At 37.3% G+C, this 19,916-nt stretch overlaps 1 protein-coding gene across 15 annotated transcripts in view; it reads left to right on the forward strand.

Moving 5' to 3' along the window:
- The window catches only part of FOXP2 (forkhead box P2), a 502,958-nt gene that overhangs the window by 348,969 nt on the left and 134,073 nt on the right, over nucleotides 1–19,916 (forward strand). For 9 of the 15 annotated variants that reach the window (XM_044423000.1, XM_044423001.1, XM_044422999.1 and 6 more), the window contains one exon: nucleotides 10,738–10,827. In XM_044423000.1, coding sequence (XP_044278935.1) covers nucleotides 10,738–10,827 — 90 coding nt within the window. Of the gene's footprint in view, nucleotides 1–8,844; nucleotides 8,980–9,013; nucleotides 9,118–9,769; nucleotides 9,921–10,737; nucleotides 10,828–12,567; nucleotides 12,646–19,916 lie in introns of those variants that run through there. The other 6 variants (XM_044423017.1, XM_044423008.1, XM_044423018.1 and 3 more) reach the window with 4 other exon arrangements.

Raw genomic sequence — 19,916 nt, forward strand, 5'->3', positions numbered from 1 at the left:
ATGCTTTTTTAAAAAATGAATTAATTATGTATTGGATTCTAATACAATTTTATGGATGAAATTATACAATGTGTTACAGAATGTGTGAAATTAGCACTTTCATTATGACCAGGTCTGGGCTTCCTATGAAGTGGTGTAAAACCTATGCCTCAGGGGGGAGATGCAAATTGCATGTGACCCATTACTGCCATGCCTATTCATGGCTGTCCTGGACATGTACTGGCAGATGTATGAACAGAGGCTGTACAAAACGTTTGTCAATCTATCATCAATGTTGCATTGCCACTGTGGATAATGGTATATGTAAGCACACACACACTCAGAGAGAGAGAGAGAGAGAGAGAGAGAGAGAGAGAGAGAGAGAGAGAGAAACAACTTTGTTCAAGACAGTATAGGGTTGCCCCTATTAGAGAGCAAAGGAATTAATTTCAGAACACATAGGTGAGACTGAGCTAGGGAAGCTAGGAATGTGCACTGTTACCATGCAACATACACCTGATAGTATTGGCATACCGTTAATGCTTGCTTGCGTTGTATTCAATCATAATGAAATCAAAGGGTTGCTTTGTAGATAAATTAAGTACTTTGGATACTAAAAGCCTTAAAATAACAAATATTTTTCCTAATTGAAGTAAAATACAAAAAAAAAAAAATTAACCGTACTTGATTAAACAACAGTACTATTTAAGGGGGAAACAGTATTCCTCCTGTAATTCAGGGGGAGTGGGAATCCATCTTGTTCTAAACATTCATTTCAAAGAACATATTTAATGAAACCGTATCCTGATAAATTGATATATGGTAGTATTATATTTCCTTCCAAGGATGATTGGGGATGCGATTATTGTCACTCATACTTCCGCATATAGATTGGTTCCTTCTTTTGACATAGTAAATGAACTTAAATAAATATATCATTGCTTCTGCTTGTTTTTGTGTTTGCTATGGGTGCCTAAAATGGGACAGGCACAAGGAAAGGAGAGGGAAGAGTTGCATACAGAGGAAATGTAAAGTTCTTAAGGAAAATTACCTTCAGCTCTATCCCAAACTAATAGAATGAAGGGTTTTTCTAGCTCTTCAGTGGAGGAATGTCATTTCTGCATTTATCCCATTTACCCTCACAAGTTCTTCAGTGGTTCAAGGACTGAAGAAGATGAGAAAAACCTCAACACTTCCCGTCACCCCCAAAGACTGCTATTCTGAAGTCAGGAGAACCATTGCTACTGCCCCTCTGCTTAAGTACAGCACTTCCCAGTTGGGGCAGAAATGCATGTGACAGCTGAAGAAAAAGAGGAAATGATGCCATCTCAAGGGAGAGCAAAAACAAAGATATTATTTACCCAACAACATTACTTTTGCAAGGACACCACTGTTTTCACTTGTGAGGTAACAGAACACACAAGAAGAATGTCATGGTTTGCTTTTTAACTGCACCAAAGAACAAATATATTTCAGAAAGCATGGGGAAAATATAATCTTACTCTTGTGTACGTTTGAGATTTTGTTTTTTCCTCCCTCCCCCTCTGCACTTCCTACAGGTATCTTCCCTTTGCTGGTTTCTAGCTTTATGGAAATAAGGCCCTGGAAAGCTCAATTTGGCTCTTCTCACAATCTAACCTTTTTCCTGTTATGCAGAAGAGAAGCAGTAGACATTACTCCATAGATTAAGTTGCCCCAATGTGATGAAGAAGCAAACTTACGAATGCAGATCTCCTTAGTTTGGTTAAGAATGAAGATAAATTGGATAGTGATCCAGTTATTTGTGTATTCTGTATTAAATCTGGCATGCATTCTTACTTTGCATTTTTGGAAAATTACCTGTAGGAAATTTAGCCACTACTAAAAGTTGAGGAAATGTTTCGCCAACACTCCTTGGTCTATAAAAGACCTACTGTTTTTTTAAAACTCAGTTGAATTGGAGGAGGGAAAACAAGGTGCATTTAGTTTTTAAAATGAATGCTTTTCTGTAAAATAAATTATTGCTGCATTGTGTGTATACATTAGTATCCTACATACAGATAGAGCAAAAAAATTAAGGTGTAAAAAATTCACAAAACAATTAAAGTAAAAAATGTTCTGGTAATTAACTATTATTTTTCACAAAACTAGACTAATTATGTATCAGTTATGCTGAAATGAAAGGTCAATAACTACAGATGCATAATTTCCTTCTGATAGATTGCTGTTTGAAAATAGGTTTATGACAATTATGTGATTAATTTCCTTTTATTAAACAGCATTATGAAATTTCATGATGCATCCATTTGTTTATTACAGTTACCTTTTCTGTTAGAATTTAATGGTGAATGCAATCTAAGCTCAATAGCAAATTTAAGTAGTAAGATAATACTTTTTAAAATGCTCTTCAGTTGCATATTAATTGTATGATACCTATGGTTTTTGTATGGCATATAATCTTAGACATCCTTGTTCAGTCTAACGAATCTCATCTATGTTAAGCCCTCTCAACAATTCATGTTCCCTGTTTGAGCCAACAACAGCAGCGTACAGTACACTGTTGTATCCCTTTACCTTTTGCATGTCCTTATCTTCTGGCCTTTCTGCCCTTGCAAAAACTTTGTACTATAAAACTACCATGTAGAACATAATGAGGCTTACATCAGTACACAAGATTGCTCTTTGGTTATAGTAACTGCTTTTGGTTCTGTTTCTGGCCTATCATAAGATTTTTAAAAATATACATCCTTGCATTTAGACAAATCTATAAATCTATGTATTTGATTGCAGTAAATGGAAGTGTTCTTTGCTGCAATTATTCCTGCCCATATGTGTGAAATGTCCTTCAAGTATGAACTTATCCAAGAAGCAGTTTAATTCACAAAATGCAACCATGGTTCAGCTGACAAATTTGAGATGGGAGAGAACAAAAGAAATTACCCACATCTTAAATGGACAATCATGCTACATTGTGACATTTTCTTTAGGATGCTTTATACAGTTTTCCCATTAGTTTTTGAATATCAGTATGCTGATATTCAAATTTGTACATTGGTTGTTGGAAACATTCATTTTATATTGGTGTAGAGTGTCCAGCAGAGGTTGAATCAGAATTTGCCTCCATATGAAGCACTTTTACCTGCTCTCCAGATTCTTTTTCTGAGTAAGAGTTGTAGTAGACACGGTGTTTTGGCGGCTTGGAGTCATTTAAGAAATAAAGATTTTTTAAAAACCAGAGTTCTTTAAGCAATGGAGAGCAGAAAAATGGGTGTCCTGGGGGACCAGTAATTTGCTTACTTGCTTGTTTTATCTATCATTTTTGCCAAATATTTATGCCTGTCATATTTTCAAATATAAAGTAGTTCACAGTAATAAAAAGAATACATTGAGACAGGCACAAGGCAAAGTATAAATACCACCAAAGAAAACCACTGCAAATTGAACCACTGAAAAAGTCCAAGATTGTCCAAATGTCTCAGAAAAGAAAGCTGTTGCAACCTCACTGAAAACATTTAAAGATACTGGTAATTATCTTATGTAGGGGAAAAGTTTTGTTATGTAATCACTATGCCAGGTTGTTAGGCACATTAGAATAGTTCTATACTTTAAGATACGTCATATGATGCAGCCCGCTAACAAATATTAAAATTGACTTACAGGATCAGTACAAAAGTCCAGCTAGTTCAACTTCTATACCTAGGAATGGTCTGCCATATGCTTTTAGAAGTTCAGGTACTCACAGATGCTGCCATTTTAAAGCCTTCTGTAACAGAGATACATTGCATACTGAAACAATGAATTGTGTAACAAGTGTATTTATTTAGATCACACACATGCACCTTCCTTCCCAAGGGTTTGGTCTTCAGTGACACCTATAACTTGGTTGCCTCACTATTACTCTGACCTTAAAGAATTTATAAGGCACATAGCATAGGTCTCAACAAAATAAGCCTTTGATGGCTCCATTCTTTTATTTTTCCTCCATTGTTAATGTTCTTCATTTCTTCCCTCTGCATTCTGTTTTTCAGCTAGTTATTGATAATTATGAAGTCATTATGTCATAAGAACATAAGATGTAAGATATTTTTCCACAACTGTTTTTCTCTGCAGTATCTCCTGTTCAGGATTTTTTAAAAAACTTTTTAAAAAAAATCTCAAGCATATAATGTGTACCAGTTCACTTCAGCTGTTGTGGACAGACTCATAAGAGTTGTAAAATCCATTGATTCTAATACAGGAAGCTGGGTTTTTTTGGACAATTTGTGACCATCAAACTCACCCCAGTTCATCAAGTATGTCTGGTGGTAGCTCACTAGGTCTTGGCCAACTTCATGTTCTTGCTGCTTATGGGAAACTACAGACAAGATGGGAGAATTAGGAAGGCTAGAGGAAAGCAGAACACATTATCTGAATAGTGGACATTGGTTACTTTCATAAATCCTAATTTGTGCAGGGCTGTTATTCATGTTTAATAATTCTAGACTTCATGATATTTTCCCAAATGTACATGATACAGATGTTAGTCTAACAGATCCAAAATACTCTAATTCCCTTGAAAAAAGGTTGTTGACCTTCCAAATGTTATGGTAAAGGGGATTTTAATGGCTTATTATATGTTTAGTTTATCTTTTGGTAAACCATTTCATATTTTGAGTTCTTTAAGAATTCTCTGTTGAATTGTCATCTGACCCTGGTGACTTGTTGCTCTTTATTATGTCAAGCAGTTCTAAAGGATTATCCTTTTTATACTTTCTTTGACACAGTTTTTAAGTTGTAGTCCATGAAATAGATTGTTTCAGTATGGGTGCCTTTCCAACAACTTTTGTAGTTAAGATTATTGCAAACAATTCTGTTACATCCCTACTTTTATACTACTTTTTTTTACAACTTTGTTCTCTAAAGTTACAATCATATACACAATTAACCAGGAGTAAGTACCTCTGAACATATACAGGGTTGCATTGTAACCAGTCATGCAGACTCTCTGTATTCTAGTGTTTTTGTCTTCATAAATAGTTATAGTAGGTTTCTGTATCGCTTATCATAAGACCCTGCCAGTTCAGAACAAAGTTTCATTGAGTTCATTATCTTGTTTCCATCGTTGCTTAGCCGTTAAACACACAAGCAGGGCCCACAGGCAAACATTCCCCACTAGTAGACTTCTTCTGACCTTGGAGGCTACATTTAGCAGTCCCAGCTAAGAAGTACTCATAGACCTCCGGCCCATGAGCTTGTATCACCACACTGTGAAGCTGTGTAAGTTGGACCCAGCATTACACCTTCTGGCTGCAAAAACTATAATAGGTTAATGAAGCACAATAACTGTTTTGTATGCCATGAATCTACAACCAGCCAACTTCAGTGAGTGATACAAGTCAAACTTTTCCCTATTCATTTAACTTAACTCCATGCATAGTTTATAAATCTTCATTAAGCCTCTTTGTTAGACATATATTCTCTAAAATGAAGATCCCAAAATATGTGACTGTTCTTAAGGAAGGTGTTCTGATCTATTTCCCATATCTTGTCCACTTTTTCTAGGTGCTTAGTTTCTCTGGCTCTTTGCCCTTTTCCTCTAGTTTATCCCTGTGATGCTTGGTTGCTGGATTTCCCTCTTGCCTCATAGCATTTGTTATTCCAAGACTGTCATGGTTTCCTTGCATTGTGTTTGCTAGAGTTTGTGCTCTTTGTTAAGATTTTTCTTCATTTCAAGGAATTGTTCAGTTTTTTAAAAGGAAGTCTTGTCTTTTACAGCCTCAGTGATACTTCTGTTCAATCACGCTTGTATTTACTGGGCATATTTCTTCCTGCTTTAATATTTAGCATATGCTTTATAGGAGCTACCTATATAGAAAATTTGAATACTTTCCAAGATGAATAAGACTTTCTCTGTTACAGTCTTGAGGTTCAGTTTAATGGGAAGGAACCATAGCTTATTTACAGAACACATATTTTACATATTTACATTTCCACACTCAGTCCCCTAGAGGGGAGATCTCTTTAGCATCTTCCATGTTTAGTCCCCAGCATTTCCAGTTAGATTCCAGGACCAGAAATCACCTCTAGCTGAGACCATGGAGGGCTACTGCTGGCCAAAGTACTTAATACTGGGAGAGATGAAACACATGAGTTGCTTGAATTCATATAACTAACTCTTGCTTTTTTCTGCATTTCCCCTCTGAAATTAAACTTGACTGTTATTGGACTTTCTGCACAATTTTCCACTCACATAGATGTTGAATTTGATAGTGTTCTGGTCACTGTTTCTAAGTGGTTAGAGATGTCTTGCACCACTCTTGCTCAGGGAGCTTATTTTTACATTACATAGTAAAAGTTAAAATATTCTGTAACAAAATGGAGAATAAAAATAATCTCTTGTGACAAGTTTTTTTCCCCCTTCTGGTTATCTGCAAAGTGTACGCCCATTGTCAGTTTAACAGGGTAGTGCTTGTATAAACATTCTTGTTTCGCCTGTTCCATGTAATAGTTTCTTGTATCGTATTTCTTCTGACCCCGCTATCTGAAACCAATTATAGGAGATCCATTTGGGCTGCATCTATTTTCATAAGAAGCCCAGGCAGCAGAGATGAATATCAACATCAAATATGATTCTGAGTGCTTTGTTATTTATGTTTCAGAGAGATTTTGTAGCCTTCAGCTCTCAAGAATGTGTCACGCTGTGCTGTTTATACATTGAAGATATTAATGGCCATAGATGTCATTTTTCATTTTAACATCTCAAATGCAACAGGCTGATAGGTTAAACATTCCTGTTTTTAAAGGAACAATATGAATGACATCTGTTTCCTTTTAGAAAAGGTAGAAAATGAGAAAGAAACAACACATATAAATTTTAAAGAAACTAATCTGTTTGTATTAAGTAGCTGCTTTAGTATCTCTGAATTATTGGAAAAATGCATCATTAGGCATTCTAATAAGTAAAAATGAAGCACCTTGAATATATGTGTGTAACAGGTGTGTGTGTTAGTGTACACATGTTCTCATTTGTTCTCTCTCTCAGTGTCTGATTCAAATAGCAGAGAATCTGACTTGCTTAGAACTTCTAGAAGCCTTAATTAAATATATTGTGATTATGTCATTAGATTTTAAAGCTACCAAATAGAGTAAACGTGTTTGTATTTTGGTTACAAGTCTTAGCAGTATCTGTCCAGGATCACAAAGTATATAATTAAAATTCTGGGTGATATTTTATATCTGTTGTTGTTATTTTTATTTCAGATCCTTTATGGCTTTCTTTTAATCCATTATACTTTCTACTATAATTCTACTGAATTAGATTAAGTAATACATACTTCTTAATTTTAAAATACTGTTACTCAAGTTTGAATGTTTTGACCTCTGCACAAACCTCAAAGTTGTTGTTCGTTTGAAGATCAGCTGCAATATATTTCACTAACACTTTTTACCAATTAATTTTATAAGACAAAGAGATGTTCATATGACTTGACAGAATTTTAATTTTGAAAGATGCACTATTCCCATCATATGCCAAAGCAATGGCAATTTCCATATATTGTTCAAATAATTTATCATGGATTTAACATAAGCAAATAAATCAAGAGAGATGAATATCTTGAATTCTCCTAGTTCAAATAGTGCCAACATCCACGTTGTTTAAGCAACAACACACTATGTGTTTGCCAAGAACTAGTTACGAAATGGAACACCCTTCAGTGGAAAAGAAGTACCTACAAAACAGACTTCCTCAACTTGCCATTCTCTAGCTGGGTTTGGCTGGGACTTCCAGTACCCTACATGGAGATGAGCTGTAAACCAACATGTCTGGAGGGCTCCAGGCTGAGCAAGACTGTTGTAATTCCTGGCATTGTCAATTATGCTTCCTTATGAGTTAAATTGGAACCTTCTGAAATTATTTCATTTTCAGCCTTGGTTTAGTTACTTTAATTTTCATCACACTGTGAACTAACTGAAATATACAGGTTGTCACTATTTTTTAAACTGAAGGTATACTGTAATTAAAATTTCTGCAGCAGAGGATCTGGATGGATTTCCCTAAAACAAGAGAAGGGCTGTAGTTCAGCATTAGAACTAATGCTTTGCATATCAATTGTCCCTGGCAATCCTGAGCAGGTTCTCTCCCTAGTATGCTGCTGAGACATTGCAGGTCCATTTGGACAATATTGCATAAAATGGATCAATGATCTAACTCAGTATCAGGCATATTCCTAATCTTCCTTTTCATGCAGGTATTTAGTATGGTGTTCTGCTTTCCCTTTATATGAGGCTCACCATCTTTTGTACTGGATGAGAATTATGCTTCTTCAGCTATACTTCTTCAATAACTATTAGATATATGTTGGTAAATGTATCTTCCTTAATGCTAAGACTGTGCTCCCGCTACTTGGGGCTCTTGGAATGTACTTCTAAGTGTGGCGTATTGCACTTATTCTTTCATGTTCATTCTTTCAAAGAAGTTTCAGGGATGAGACTACAGTTTGGAAATAAGATTAGCTTATTTTACAGTAAGCCAACTTGTTTTAAAAGATGTTGTAACATGGGTTACAATGGCTTCCTGTAAACCGTTATTTTTAAATAGGGAGATAGTTTCAGGTATGCAAATCACGGTTGTGAGTGAATCTGATTAACATTAGCCATGATTAGTGAAGATGAACATACAGCTTCAAGCTATGTTCAGCCAAGAAAAGTCAGTTAAAATCAGACTTGAAGGAGGAGGAGTGCATATCCCTGAGACTGGGCTCCGATTTGCTGTGAGCTATTCTGCAAGATAAAAGAGATGGAATAGGGAACTGTCTAGCTGTACTTGTCACCTCATACTGCTTTATAAGCTCGCTGTCCTGTCCCTGGATTTTGCTTCCAGACCAACAGTTTCACATTATCTGCTGACTTTAGTTACACCATATCATTCCAAAATAATTCTGGTATAACAATCTGTTGCTATAAATAAATACAAGCTGGTTATTCTAAGCAGACCTCTATCTGGGCTCAGAAATAAATGCCTTTCCTTTGTGAGCTTTCTCGGTAGGATCCTCTCTTAAAAATCAATTGCTTTTAGATTTAAATGAACTGGTTATCACTAGTTATGATTCAGAATGATATGACTTTATGGTGTTCATACTGATTTGCAATTACTTAAGAACCCCCTTTTTAAGGATTCTTGTAAGTACCTTTTTGCCTATGTTGAAAGTATGTTCTTCAGATGTGTACTGGTGCCTTTTACAGGGAGACAAATCTGTGCTCTTAGGAGCTGGTGATAGTGCATGCAGTTTGTTTACTTTGGTTTGCTGTGTCTGCCTGCCTTCTCAGAAAACTTGCATGGAGCCAGACTGTAGCAGCCCTCTCTCTGTCTTTTCATAATTGATCAGGGGATGACTGCTTTCCCTGAGGGTTAAGACGTGGCAACTTTTTCTGTTTGCTCAGCATCTCAATGCAGTAGTTCAAACATTGTTCACACCAGCTGGCAGTGTAATGCCATATGCACATCTTGTCAAAGCAACTGTTGTCATGGATACTGGAAACTACCTTAAAAACGAGCTCATTTGAGTCTAATCAAAACTATACCTTTTTTTATCATTTTGGTGGTGATTTTAGGGTGAATAGGTTTGGGTAATATTTCCCAAATAATATTTTAGATAGCTGTCTTTATACTATAGAAAATGCAAGATATAGATTAATATTTTCAAATAACAGAGTTGTAAATTGCTGATTGCTACGGGACAGAAAAGTGAATTAACAATGCAATTCTAGGCTTGTCTACTCAGAAATAAGTCTCTTTCAGTTCAATGGGGCTTACTCCCAGGATATAGGATTTTGCTATGAGTAGGCTGGAGGTGTTTATGGTTCATTTTCAATGGTTACTTAAGAAAGAAAGAAAGAAAGAAAGAAAGAAAGAAAGAAAGAAAGAAAGAAAACTTCTTGATCATCCATATTACTTGTTCTTCTTGTGTAAACTACATTTTCAAGTTAGTATTTCCCTTTCCTCTTTTTCCTTTGAGTAATTGGAATTTGCACAGTACATATACTGCACATATACAGTTATTCTGCTCAATTTTATTTTTATTAATTCAAAAGAATATATCATACACACACACACATACACAAATGTTACTGTAGTTTGATTGCAGTGCTATCACTCACAGAAGCTAATCTGATTGGCTAAGTAGTAATTTCTTTGTTCTCAGAATTTACTAAGAATGCAAATGACAGCCACTTAATTTTATTTGGCATTAAAACTCCACTTTATTTTGTCAAACGAGAGGTTTCCCTTAAATTGTTACTACAAAAAAGTGTTTTTAATCTTCAATGAATATCCTTATTAATTCACTTTCAAGATAATCTGATGTTGATTCGTCAAATTTAATTACAGCTTCCGGTAACACTTGAAGTCTACTGCTTTTGCTTAAAATTGTAATATGAAAATGCAAATTAAATGATGATTTACAAGGGTGTGAGCATTTTAGCTGAACACTTAAAGACTAGTTCCTTGTGGAGATGAGGCCATTGATGCGGTTTATGATTTTTCCTCTTCAAGCACTTTATACAAATTAATGCCATTTCCTTGAGGATTTGTTGCATATATATACTTTTTCACAATATCTGCAATAAGTACTTTCTGTGGATTTTTCATGGTGTGCAAAGAAAACGTGAAATCTTATATTTTCAAATTGTATAGGGGGGATATCAGGTTTTGATTGAAAGTTAATGTTAGGCAAGTTACAAGCAATAACCTTTTCAATTACATATTTAAAGTATTTATTTCTATATTGTCTTTACTTTCAGGCACTGCAGGCAGCCAGACAGCTGCTATTACAGCAACAGACAAGTGGGCTAAAATCTCCTAAGAACAGTGATAAACAGAGACCACTACAGGTTAGTAAAGCATCTTTTCATCTGCAACCTCATTTCAAAGGAAAGGCATTCATGTGCATCTATATACACAATTGTACTTTGATACCTTCTTGAATGCGTACATTTTCATGAAACACTTTGACTTGCATATTGTTAGTGTAATTAATTAAGAAATGTTGTTATACAAGATTAAGAAGCCCTTTTATATTAGCTTGTATTGGCTTAAAAGGTTACACAGTTTAAGCAGAAGTAGCTTGAATACAATAGTCGCTTTCTATAGATAACTAGAGAAGTTTGTGCACATCCATCAGTCTAAATAGATTATAACCAAGTTTCAAATTTTGGTCAGCTGGAAAGCTTTCAGAACAATTATTTGAATATGCAAAGAGCACCCCCCTGCTCTTAGAACAATGTATTTTACTGTATTAATTGTGTGTTGAGTATTTCCCTCATATTCTGTAAGAGTCTGAAAGGAATGCTTTTTTCATGTACTTAAGGTATTATTCATAATATTTAATAAAAAATACAGTTTATACATGTAAAATCTTGTTAAACCAATGAGGAATTTGGGTTGTGGTGTATTCTTTATGTTTGTTTTTAGATGGCTTAGAAAAAGAAATGGAGATAGCCACTGCTGAATATAGCTAGTACTGACTTGTTTTATGTGACTCAAATATTTGGTATTTCACTACTGAAATGAATAAGGTGCTTATATGTAAGTATTCCTGGGAATAAAAATAATGCTGCTCTTTTCTTCACAATAACAGCCCAAGGGTTTTTTAAATGTTCTTTCATAAGTATATAGAAGGTATTCCGTGTGATACTATGGTTTCTAAACAGTTGTTTGAGTGAATTCTGGGTTTTATTTTCTTTAAACTAAAAGCTGATTGAAATGTTACAGACTCTACCTACAGGCTGCCAAAAACTGCTTCTGTGTGACTCTGCTTCATGTGGCATCTGAAATGTTTGAAAGCCTCTAACCATGTGGTCTGCCCTAATCACAGGGAGACTCTTTATGCCTTTGCCATACAGTTCAGATGGCTGGTGGTAGTGGCATGGGGAGCTTCCATGCAATTAGATTACATTACGTGGGAAGTTGTTTTCAAATGCTTACAGCTGCCACATGGAATGCTACATGTGGAAATGATTTTGGCAACTGCCATGTGAGGCCAAAATGAGAGGCAGAAAATGGCATATTTAGTAGGATGGAACAATTATTTTCCAGTTTCAATTCTTAGGTGAAGCTAGACATTTAGGTAGGGTAGAATCTCAGTCCTCAAGCTGAAAAAACACTTGTGCAAATATTAACTTCTCCAGTTTTCTTTGGCATCATTATTTCCCCTAGTTCAGTGTAATTTATCCTCATGGTTGCTGCATTTGTCTCTTTCCTGGATTAGTCACATGGGTGATTTTACCCAATCATGCAGTGAATGGGACTATGTCAAAATGCTGCATAACCACATTTGATTAACGCATCTTTTACAAATAAAGACAATGTAAATTAGTAATTTAATATTTTCTCAGGGATTGCTGAAAATCAGATGAAAACAAAAGAAATACTTGGCATAATAATATTGTTTTAAAACTGTGTGTAGTTTTCAGTCTCAAAGTGGTGTATTAAGATTCTACACTAGGCCTGCATAAGAACAGGTACTCAGAACTGAGGCTTAGAAACTCAAACTTATGCTAAGAACCACCTAACTCCAGTGGATCCATTCATATGTGGATGCTCCATTGCTGATTATCTTGGGTCATTCACAGATCACTATGTTGCTCTATGGACCTCTGAACTCTGTCCACCGGAGATGATAGCCTTGCTGTTGTTTCAGGATGAAAGATGTGAGTAAAGAGCCGCTGATTTTGCCAGTGTTGCATCTGCAATACTCAGTACAACGTAGCATCTGAAACGGCCTTACTTCAACCTCTCATTTACCCAGTGAACAAATAAGAGGTTAAAGTGGACTTGGAAGTTGTTATCCCAGGATAACAGACTATGTCAAAGCATTCAGGTGAATGAAAAAAGGAAAGGCTCTGGGCAGACCTCACAATAAACCATGGTTTATCATGGCTGGAGCAAACAACACACTTCGAATTTCACAATCTGCTTCCTCTTATTTCCTCTGGCATAGCCAGGTGGATCAATTTGGAAATGTTCACTTTCATTTTTTTATTTTAACCACAGCTAGTAATTTCATCTGAAACAGACAGCTTGTGACTTCAAACAACTATGGTTTGTTTGAAACAAACCAATTTCAAACCATGGGTTATGAAATGACACTAGCCAAGGGTTTTGACATAGTGCTAAATTGTGGTTGATAAAAAATGAAAGCAGATGCTTCCAGTTTTCTGGTTGCACAGCAGGAGGTATGTGGAGGGGAAATCCATGAGGCAGAGGCTCTTTGCTGTTAATTCATGTCATAATAAACCATAGTTTTATCATAATGTCTGAACACAGCTGGTTAGAAAAGAGGGAAATGAATAGGTTTACAGTTGCCTTGTTAATTGAGAAACAAGAATGGAAAAAATAATATCAAGGAATACATTATCAGATTATCCAAAGGTTTTAAATAGCAATTCAGCAAATGCATGAATGACTGATATGATAGGATTGTTTCAAGAAAGTGTAACTCAGTTTTAATCTTGAGGAAATGCAACTGCTAATTGTACTTTCAGGACCTGATCTGTGATAGAAAATGTTTAATCACAATGTGTATGCTTGATTGTAGATATGGGGACTATTTTGGTCAAAGTACTTTGTAATGTTAGCTAGGATTCCTAAATGTTTGTACTTACATATGTTGCATAGTTCTTGGTGTGTTCTTTTTAAAACTTATCTCTTTATTAGATTTATGTGTAACTAAAGTAGTATGAATTCTGATCTGAGCACAAAATGTTTTTAAACTCTGAGGTGTACACAGATATTTTGATAACACGTTCTTGGACCTGGGCTGTTTAGTATAGAGACTGGCATTGTTCATTGTGTAGTGGAAGTGAATATCTTGTGTTCTTTAATAGTGTTTTTAAACAGATCTCAGGGTCTGAAAACAGTATCTTCTAATTTGTAATGCCTGATATAGTGTTAACTTGTGGCAAACTTTTATAGAAATAAAGATTCATACATATAAAAGTCAGATATAGGAAGACCCGTGCAATCTTGCACTGCAGTCCTAAACACACATGCAGAGAGTAAGTCCCATAACTGCATAAATTGCATTTAGGAATTTTAAAAGTTCACCAAACTGGACTTTTGAAAGTAAAGTCCACCAAGCTGAATTCATGTTTATGTTCAGATTGTCTGTACCTAAGTGAACTGAAAGGACCAACATAGCCCATCATGCACTTAAAAGGTTTCACATTAGTATGTTTCTAATTTCCTCTATTTTGGCACAATTGACTGATCTGGCAAATGGAGACAGGTTGGAACTGCATTATAGGTCTAATAAAAAATCTAATAAAACTTTATACCTGGCTCACACATCAGCAAGCAAATGTGGGGAGCATTAGGTAATGTTTGCCATCACATCTCCTGTGCATACCATGTTTTCATTTAGAAGGGGAGCTTTTATATAAAATGGTATTTATTTCATTACTAGTTCCATTTGATGCATATTTTCTTTATTTTCTAGTTTTAGTTATGTTGGCAACTCCACCAGCTGAAAAAGACTGAAAGAGAAATATTCAATTGCAACATGGCAAATATAGGAGAAACCTTACAATGCAAGGAATTTTTCTGTGATTGGAAAAGCATATGCCTCTTTCTGAAGCAGCATGCTTTTCATGCACAGGAAAATTCATTTAACTGGGGCAACATCTCTTACCCATTAATATGCTATGCTATGCTGTGCTATGATGCTTGTAAGCCCCCAGACTTGGAGAATAACAAGCATCCCATACAGAGTGGGAGGAGCAGTAGATGCCACCTCTGCTTCCCCATTTTCCCCACTCTGCATTTATGTCATCTATCTGAGGCACTTGGGGGTGGGAGGCAATGAAGCTGTAGGGGACTTCACCTGGCCTCTGCTGTCCCTCCCATCCTCATCCCCTATAATGTCCCATGTAACCCCTTTCAGAGGTTGAATTGTCTGCCTCAGACTGGTAGCCAGTATAGTACTTTCTGTACTGACTGTGACTGGGACAGGGGTTGTCATCTAGATTTCAAGCTCCAAGGTTAGAGCTCAGAGCTAGGGATCCAGAGGATCCTGCGGCTTTTCTGGTGATGTTGAAGGGCCATAGGATCACTTGCTCCAGGTAGCTAAATTATAAAAAGTTGCCTTTATAATATTTTCCCCTTAGGCTATAGGTGGTAGTGATGATGGTGATTGATTGATTTCATTTCTATATCACTCCATAGTTAAAGCTCTCTTTCAGACAGATAAATGTTTTGAAAGATTACGCGGTTCCCATTAAGACAAAGCTTTGTTGTGTTGATAGTGTATTGATAGTGATGTATGGGTTAGCTGCTGAGTGTTATAGCTTTACTAAACTTTTAGAGCTTGTGCTTTAAAGATAAGTTTTGTAAACCTTGAATCTGACCCTGAAACTGAGTCTGTATGTGAGCCAGTAGTGTAGTAGCAAATCTATAAATGGGGGATCTCTTCCTGATAGATAGAGCAACACATCAAAGCCACATACCCCAAGCCACACCTTTTCTCCAAGATTATTTAACCTATGATTATTCAATAAAAATGAGCTTTGTCACTTTGTTTGAATTGCTGTTGAGTAATGAATGCAGGATGAGGGTACAGTGGTACCTCGGCTCACAAACGCCTTGGTTCACGAACAAATCGGGTCATGAACAAAAATTTCTGAAAAATTTTGACTTGGGTTGCAATCACTGCTTTGGATGGCAACCAAGATCACAGCCATCCTCCCCCCCCCCCAAGTGGAGAGATGGCCACGATCCCAGTTGCTTTGGTGCAGGGAAGGCATGCGTGATCAGAGGCACACTGCTGCAGGAAAGACAGGCGGAATCTCGGCTATCTCCCCCACGGCTCTGCTTTTCTGCTCATGTCTTTCCTGCAGCAGCGTGCCTCTGATCACGCATGCCGTCCCTGCAAGAAAGCAACTGGGATCGTGGCCATCTCCCCACTTGGGGGTGGGGGGTGGGGAGATGGCTGTGATTGCAGTTCCGTTCGTGATCGGAGGTGCGCTGCTGCAGGGAAGACAGGAGCAGCAAAGCAGGGTCGTGGGGGAGATGGCTGAGATTCTGCCTGTCATTCCTGCAGGAGTGCACCTCTGATCACACACGCCTTCCCTGCATGAACGGAACTGTGATCGTGGCCATCTCCCCACCCTCAGTGCGCCGTTTGCGCCCATCTCTCCCTCCCCCAGTGCGCCCATGATCACGCCCGTCTCTCCCGCCCACCCCCCAGCGTGCCAGGATGACAGGTGCGTGCAGGGATGACAGGTGCGATCTCAGTCGTGCTGGGAGGAGGGGAGATGGCCATGCTTGTGTTTGGGGTGGGGGGGGCAGATGGTCACGATATTTGTTGTTGTCACTTTGCTTCACATTTTTCTAATTTAAAAAATGGTTACAGAATGGATTAACCTCATTTACACTGAACCTTATGGGGAAATGTAACTTGGCTCACAACCAATTTGGGTCACGACCAGAGTCCTGGAATGGATTAAGTTCATGAGCCAAGGTACCACTGTATTTCCGTTTGAGGTGAAACAATGACAGTCTCTAGAATTTATTTCTTACTGTGTTATTTATTATGAATGGATGGGGTTTTTTAAATTACAATCATATTTCACAGGCTTACTATCTAAAAACATGGCATAAAGAGACTGACCATGAGGAAAAGTTTTACAGAAAACACATGTTCATGACTAGTATGCCTGTCCAGATAGGTAGTTCCCAGGAACTGTTGGGAACTGTAAAAACAAAAACAAAGAAAACCCACCCCTGTTCTTAACCAGTTAAACTCAAAACTTGAACACAGTGGCAGCTACCAGCCACAAACCAGCAAAATTTAGTCACTTGAAAGGTGGTAGGGGAGGGACAGGGAACCTGGCTTCAGGGATCCAGAAAGCTCCCCTGAGGCCCCCTCCAAAATAAGTGGGGGTGCTTCAACCCCCCCCCCAGGGCCCCTTCCACTACATCCTTGGTGTACACCATCCATGCATTTGCTATATTTGAAAGTTTCTTAGCAATTCTCCCATTAAATTCAAAAGTGTATTTTAAACTCTCCTGAATTTAAAAAGGTGACCACTTGAAAAGTAGACTCAAGTTTAAACTGCATGTAGTGTGGATACATATCTTTTTTATCATATATTTTTTCCTCTTACTAATTGCCAAATGCTTTAAGGTAGACCAGTATTGGCAGAGTTTGAAATAGATGGCAAATCTCTGCTAAGATGGATATTCAGAATGATGATGGTAGTAATAATGGAGTGAGCACAATATTTGTTTACACTTAATGTTAAATTGCAACTTGTACTTTCAAGCTCTTAACTTTTAAATACTTTTGGAAACTTGCTCTCAGAATCCTTCCACTTAGAGTAAGCTGATCTTTTAAACAGAAAAGACATGAAGCTCTGTGATAAGGCACATGCATCGCATGGAGAAGGCCCATGTTTAGTCTCTGAAATCTCTAGTTAGGTCTCAGAAGGATGCCCATCTGAATTTCTCGAGAGCTGTTGCCAGTCACTATAGACAATGTTGGCTGTGGCTGGTCGGTGGCTGACTTGGTAAAAAGCAGCTTTCCGTGGCCCTAACAATAACAATCCCTGTATTTTTATGTTTACTTTGGTACCACAATCCTCAATATAATCTTAGTGAAAGCTGGAAAATACACATACAATTCACTTGGACACTGATTCTGCCTTATATTTACAAATTTGAAATACACTTCTACTATTTTTGTACTGATAACCCTAGAACAGAATAGACAATTTAGAGAAGTGTAGGCTTAAGAAGATGTTTATCCCCCTTCAGAATGCTTCAGAGTGAGACCAAACTGAGTTTGATTTAAAAAATGATGTGCAGTGCAACTCCCTATATCATGTGGGTATTTCTGCTGTGCCCCATTATCTGTGCCCTAGCCAGTTCAAGGTGAGGTCCTTTATGTGAATAGTAATTCCATCCCAGCTTAGATCCTGGTCCGGTCCTCAGCACTCCAACTCTTATCAAAGCCAAACTCCAGGAGTGTTGAAGGAGTCTGAACCTCACACCAGACAGTTGCTTGAGTAAATGAGTCCCTGTCAATTCCAATTTTATTGCCTAATGAAATTCTAAAGAGTCCATTTGGTGAGGCTGGTAGAGGATTGCTCATTATCATAACCTGTCCCCCACTCCATAGGAGAAACAGCCTAGGAAAGTATAACAACTACCCTGAGGAATGTTACCCTTTATATCAAAACACTTTTCTGTTCCCCCAAAATTCCTTAGCTGCTTCACCAGAGACATTTCATTTTATCTGTATAGAACTACTGCAATACAGAAAACACTACAGGAGAAGTGCCCCTTAAACACTTTTCCTATACCCATGTAGGGTTTTTACTTGGTTTATTGCAACCTTATAAAGTGTTTCCCTGAGACCACCCAAATAAATCACCAAGCTAGCATATTGGATAAGAATATAAGAAAAGCCCTGTTAGACCAAATAAAAAATCTGTCTAATACTGCATCCTGTTTCACACAATAGCTACCCAGGTACCCCTACAAAACCCGTAAGTGGGCCTTGAATGCCCACACCCCTCAACTTGCATTCAGAGACTTATTGTTTCTGAATACACACAATCCCTTTAGCCATCAAATATAGTATCTGTTAGTAAAATTCAACTCCATGGAAGTGTCTGCAGTCTCAGACATGTTACTTGGCTGCCTCTCCAAGGATGTCTTGGAGAGGTGAAAGAGGGGCGTGCTAGGAGAATGGGAGGGGAGTGGGGCTGATTGCTTACACCAGTTCTTAATAATACTGCAACCTCTTTACTTCCTTCCACTCACATCAGTGCTGCTGTCTCCCTGGCTCCCTGCCTACCTTCCCTTGTGCTTAATCTATACAGTCAAAATGTCCATCTAGATAAAATACATGATATGAGGCATGGTAGCAGAAATCACCACTGCTGCACCTAACTCTGTGTATTGGATACACATAAGCCTCCGAGTTTGGAAGTTTACATGCATCTGAATCAGGGCATCAGATTAAGCCTTAGGACTTTTAAAGTTATCCAAGGCAGCAGCTATGGCCACATTTTCACACAGCAAATTCCACAAGTTAATTATATGTTGTGTGAATAAGTTTTTCCTTTAGTCTGATTCTCCTGCCACTCAATTTCATCAAATGTCACTAAATTTTAATATTACGAGATAACCTTCTCCCTATCAATTTTCTCCACATGATGCATGCTTAATTTTATAAACCTCTGCATGTGTCAAAATTTAGCCTCTTGCTTTATAAAATAGAAAGCCCCAGTTACCTTAGGAGAGTGTTTCATTCCCTTGACCATTTTGGTTTACCTAGTCTGTGACTTTTTCGGCTTTTCCTAAACTGCTTGGGACCACATTATCTTAGGGAGCAACTTACTCCATATATTCTAGCCTGTTGAGCTGAGGCCCTCCTATGAGTTCCTCTCCCTAAGGAGGTTAAGGGGGAGGCTTCAAGGAAGAGGGCCGTTTTTGTGGTGTTAACTCCAGCTATGGAACACTCTACCACCAGAGATTTGCCAACCGACTAGCTTGTTTTAGCCACCTAACAAAAACTTTCCCAGCACCATCTGGATGATTCATATCAGGCACTGGTTTTAATATATGTTTTATTGTATTCAATCATGTTTATTGTGATTTTACTCTGTTTATTTATCATGATTTAATTGTATTATTTTACTATTGTTATCAGTATTTTATTGTAATGGTCACTGTGCTAATGGGCAGCTTTTAAACAAATTTAATTAATTAATTAATTAACATGCCCCTTTCACTGCTGCTACAACATATTTAAGCCATGGTGGAATACAACATGTGACAGATGGGATTTACACATTCAACACCCAACCATGGCTTGTTGTGTCATGTGAACCTTAGGTTTTGCAATAGATAGATACATAGATAGATGGATACATAGATAGATAAGGTTTGCATGGCACATCCAGCTGCAGCTGCCCAC

Source organism: Varanus komodoensis, unplaced genomic scaffold, assembly GCF_004798865.1.
Source record: "Varanus komodoensis strain SLA01 unplaced genomic scaffold, ASM479886v1 scaffold13_1, whole genome shotgun sequence".
In the NCBI taxonomy this organism is placed as follows: Eukaryota; Metazoa; Chordata; class Lepidosauria; order Squamata; family Varanidae; genus Varanus; species Varanus komodoensis.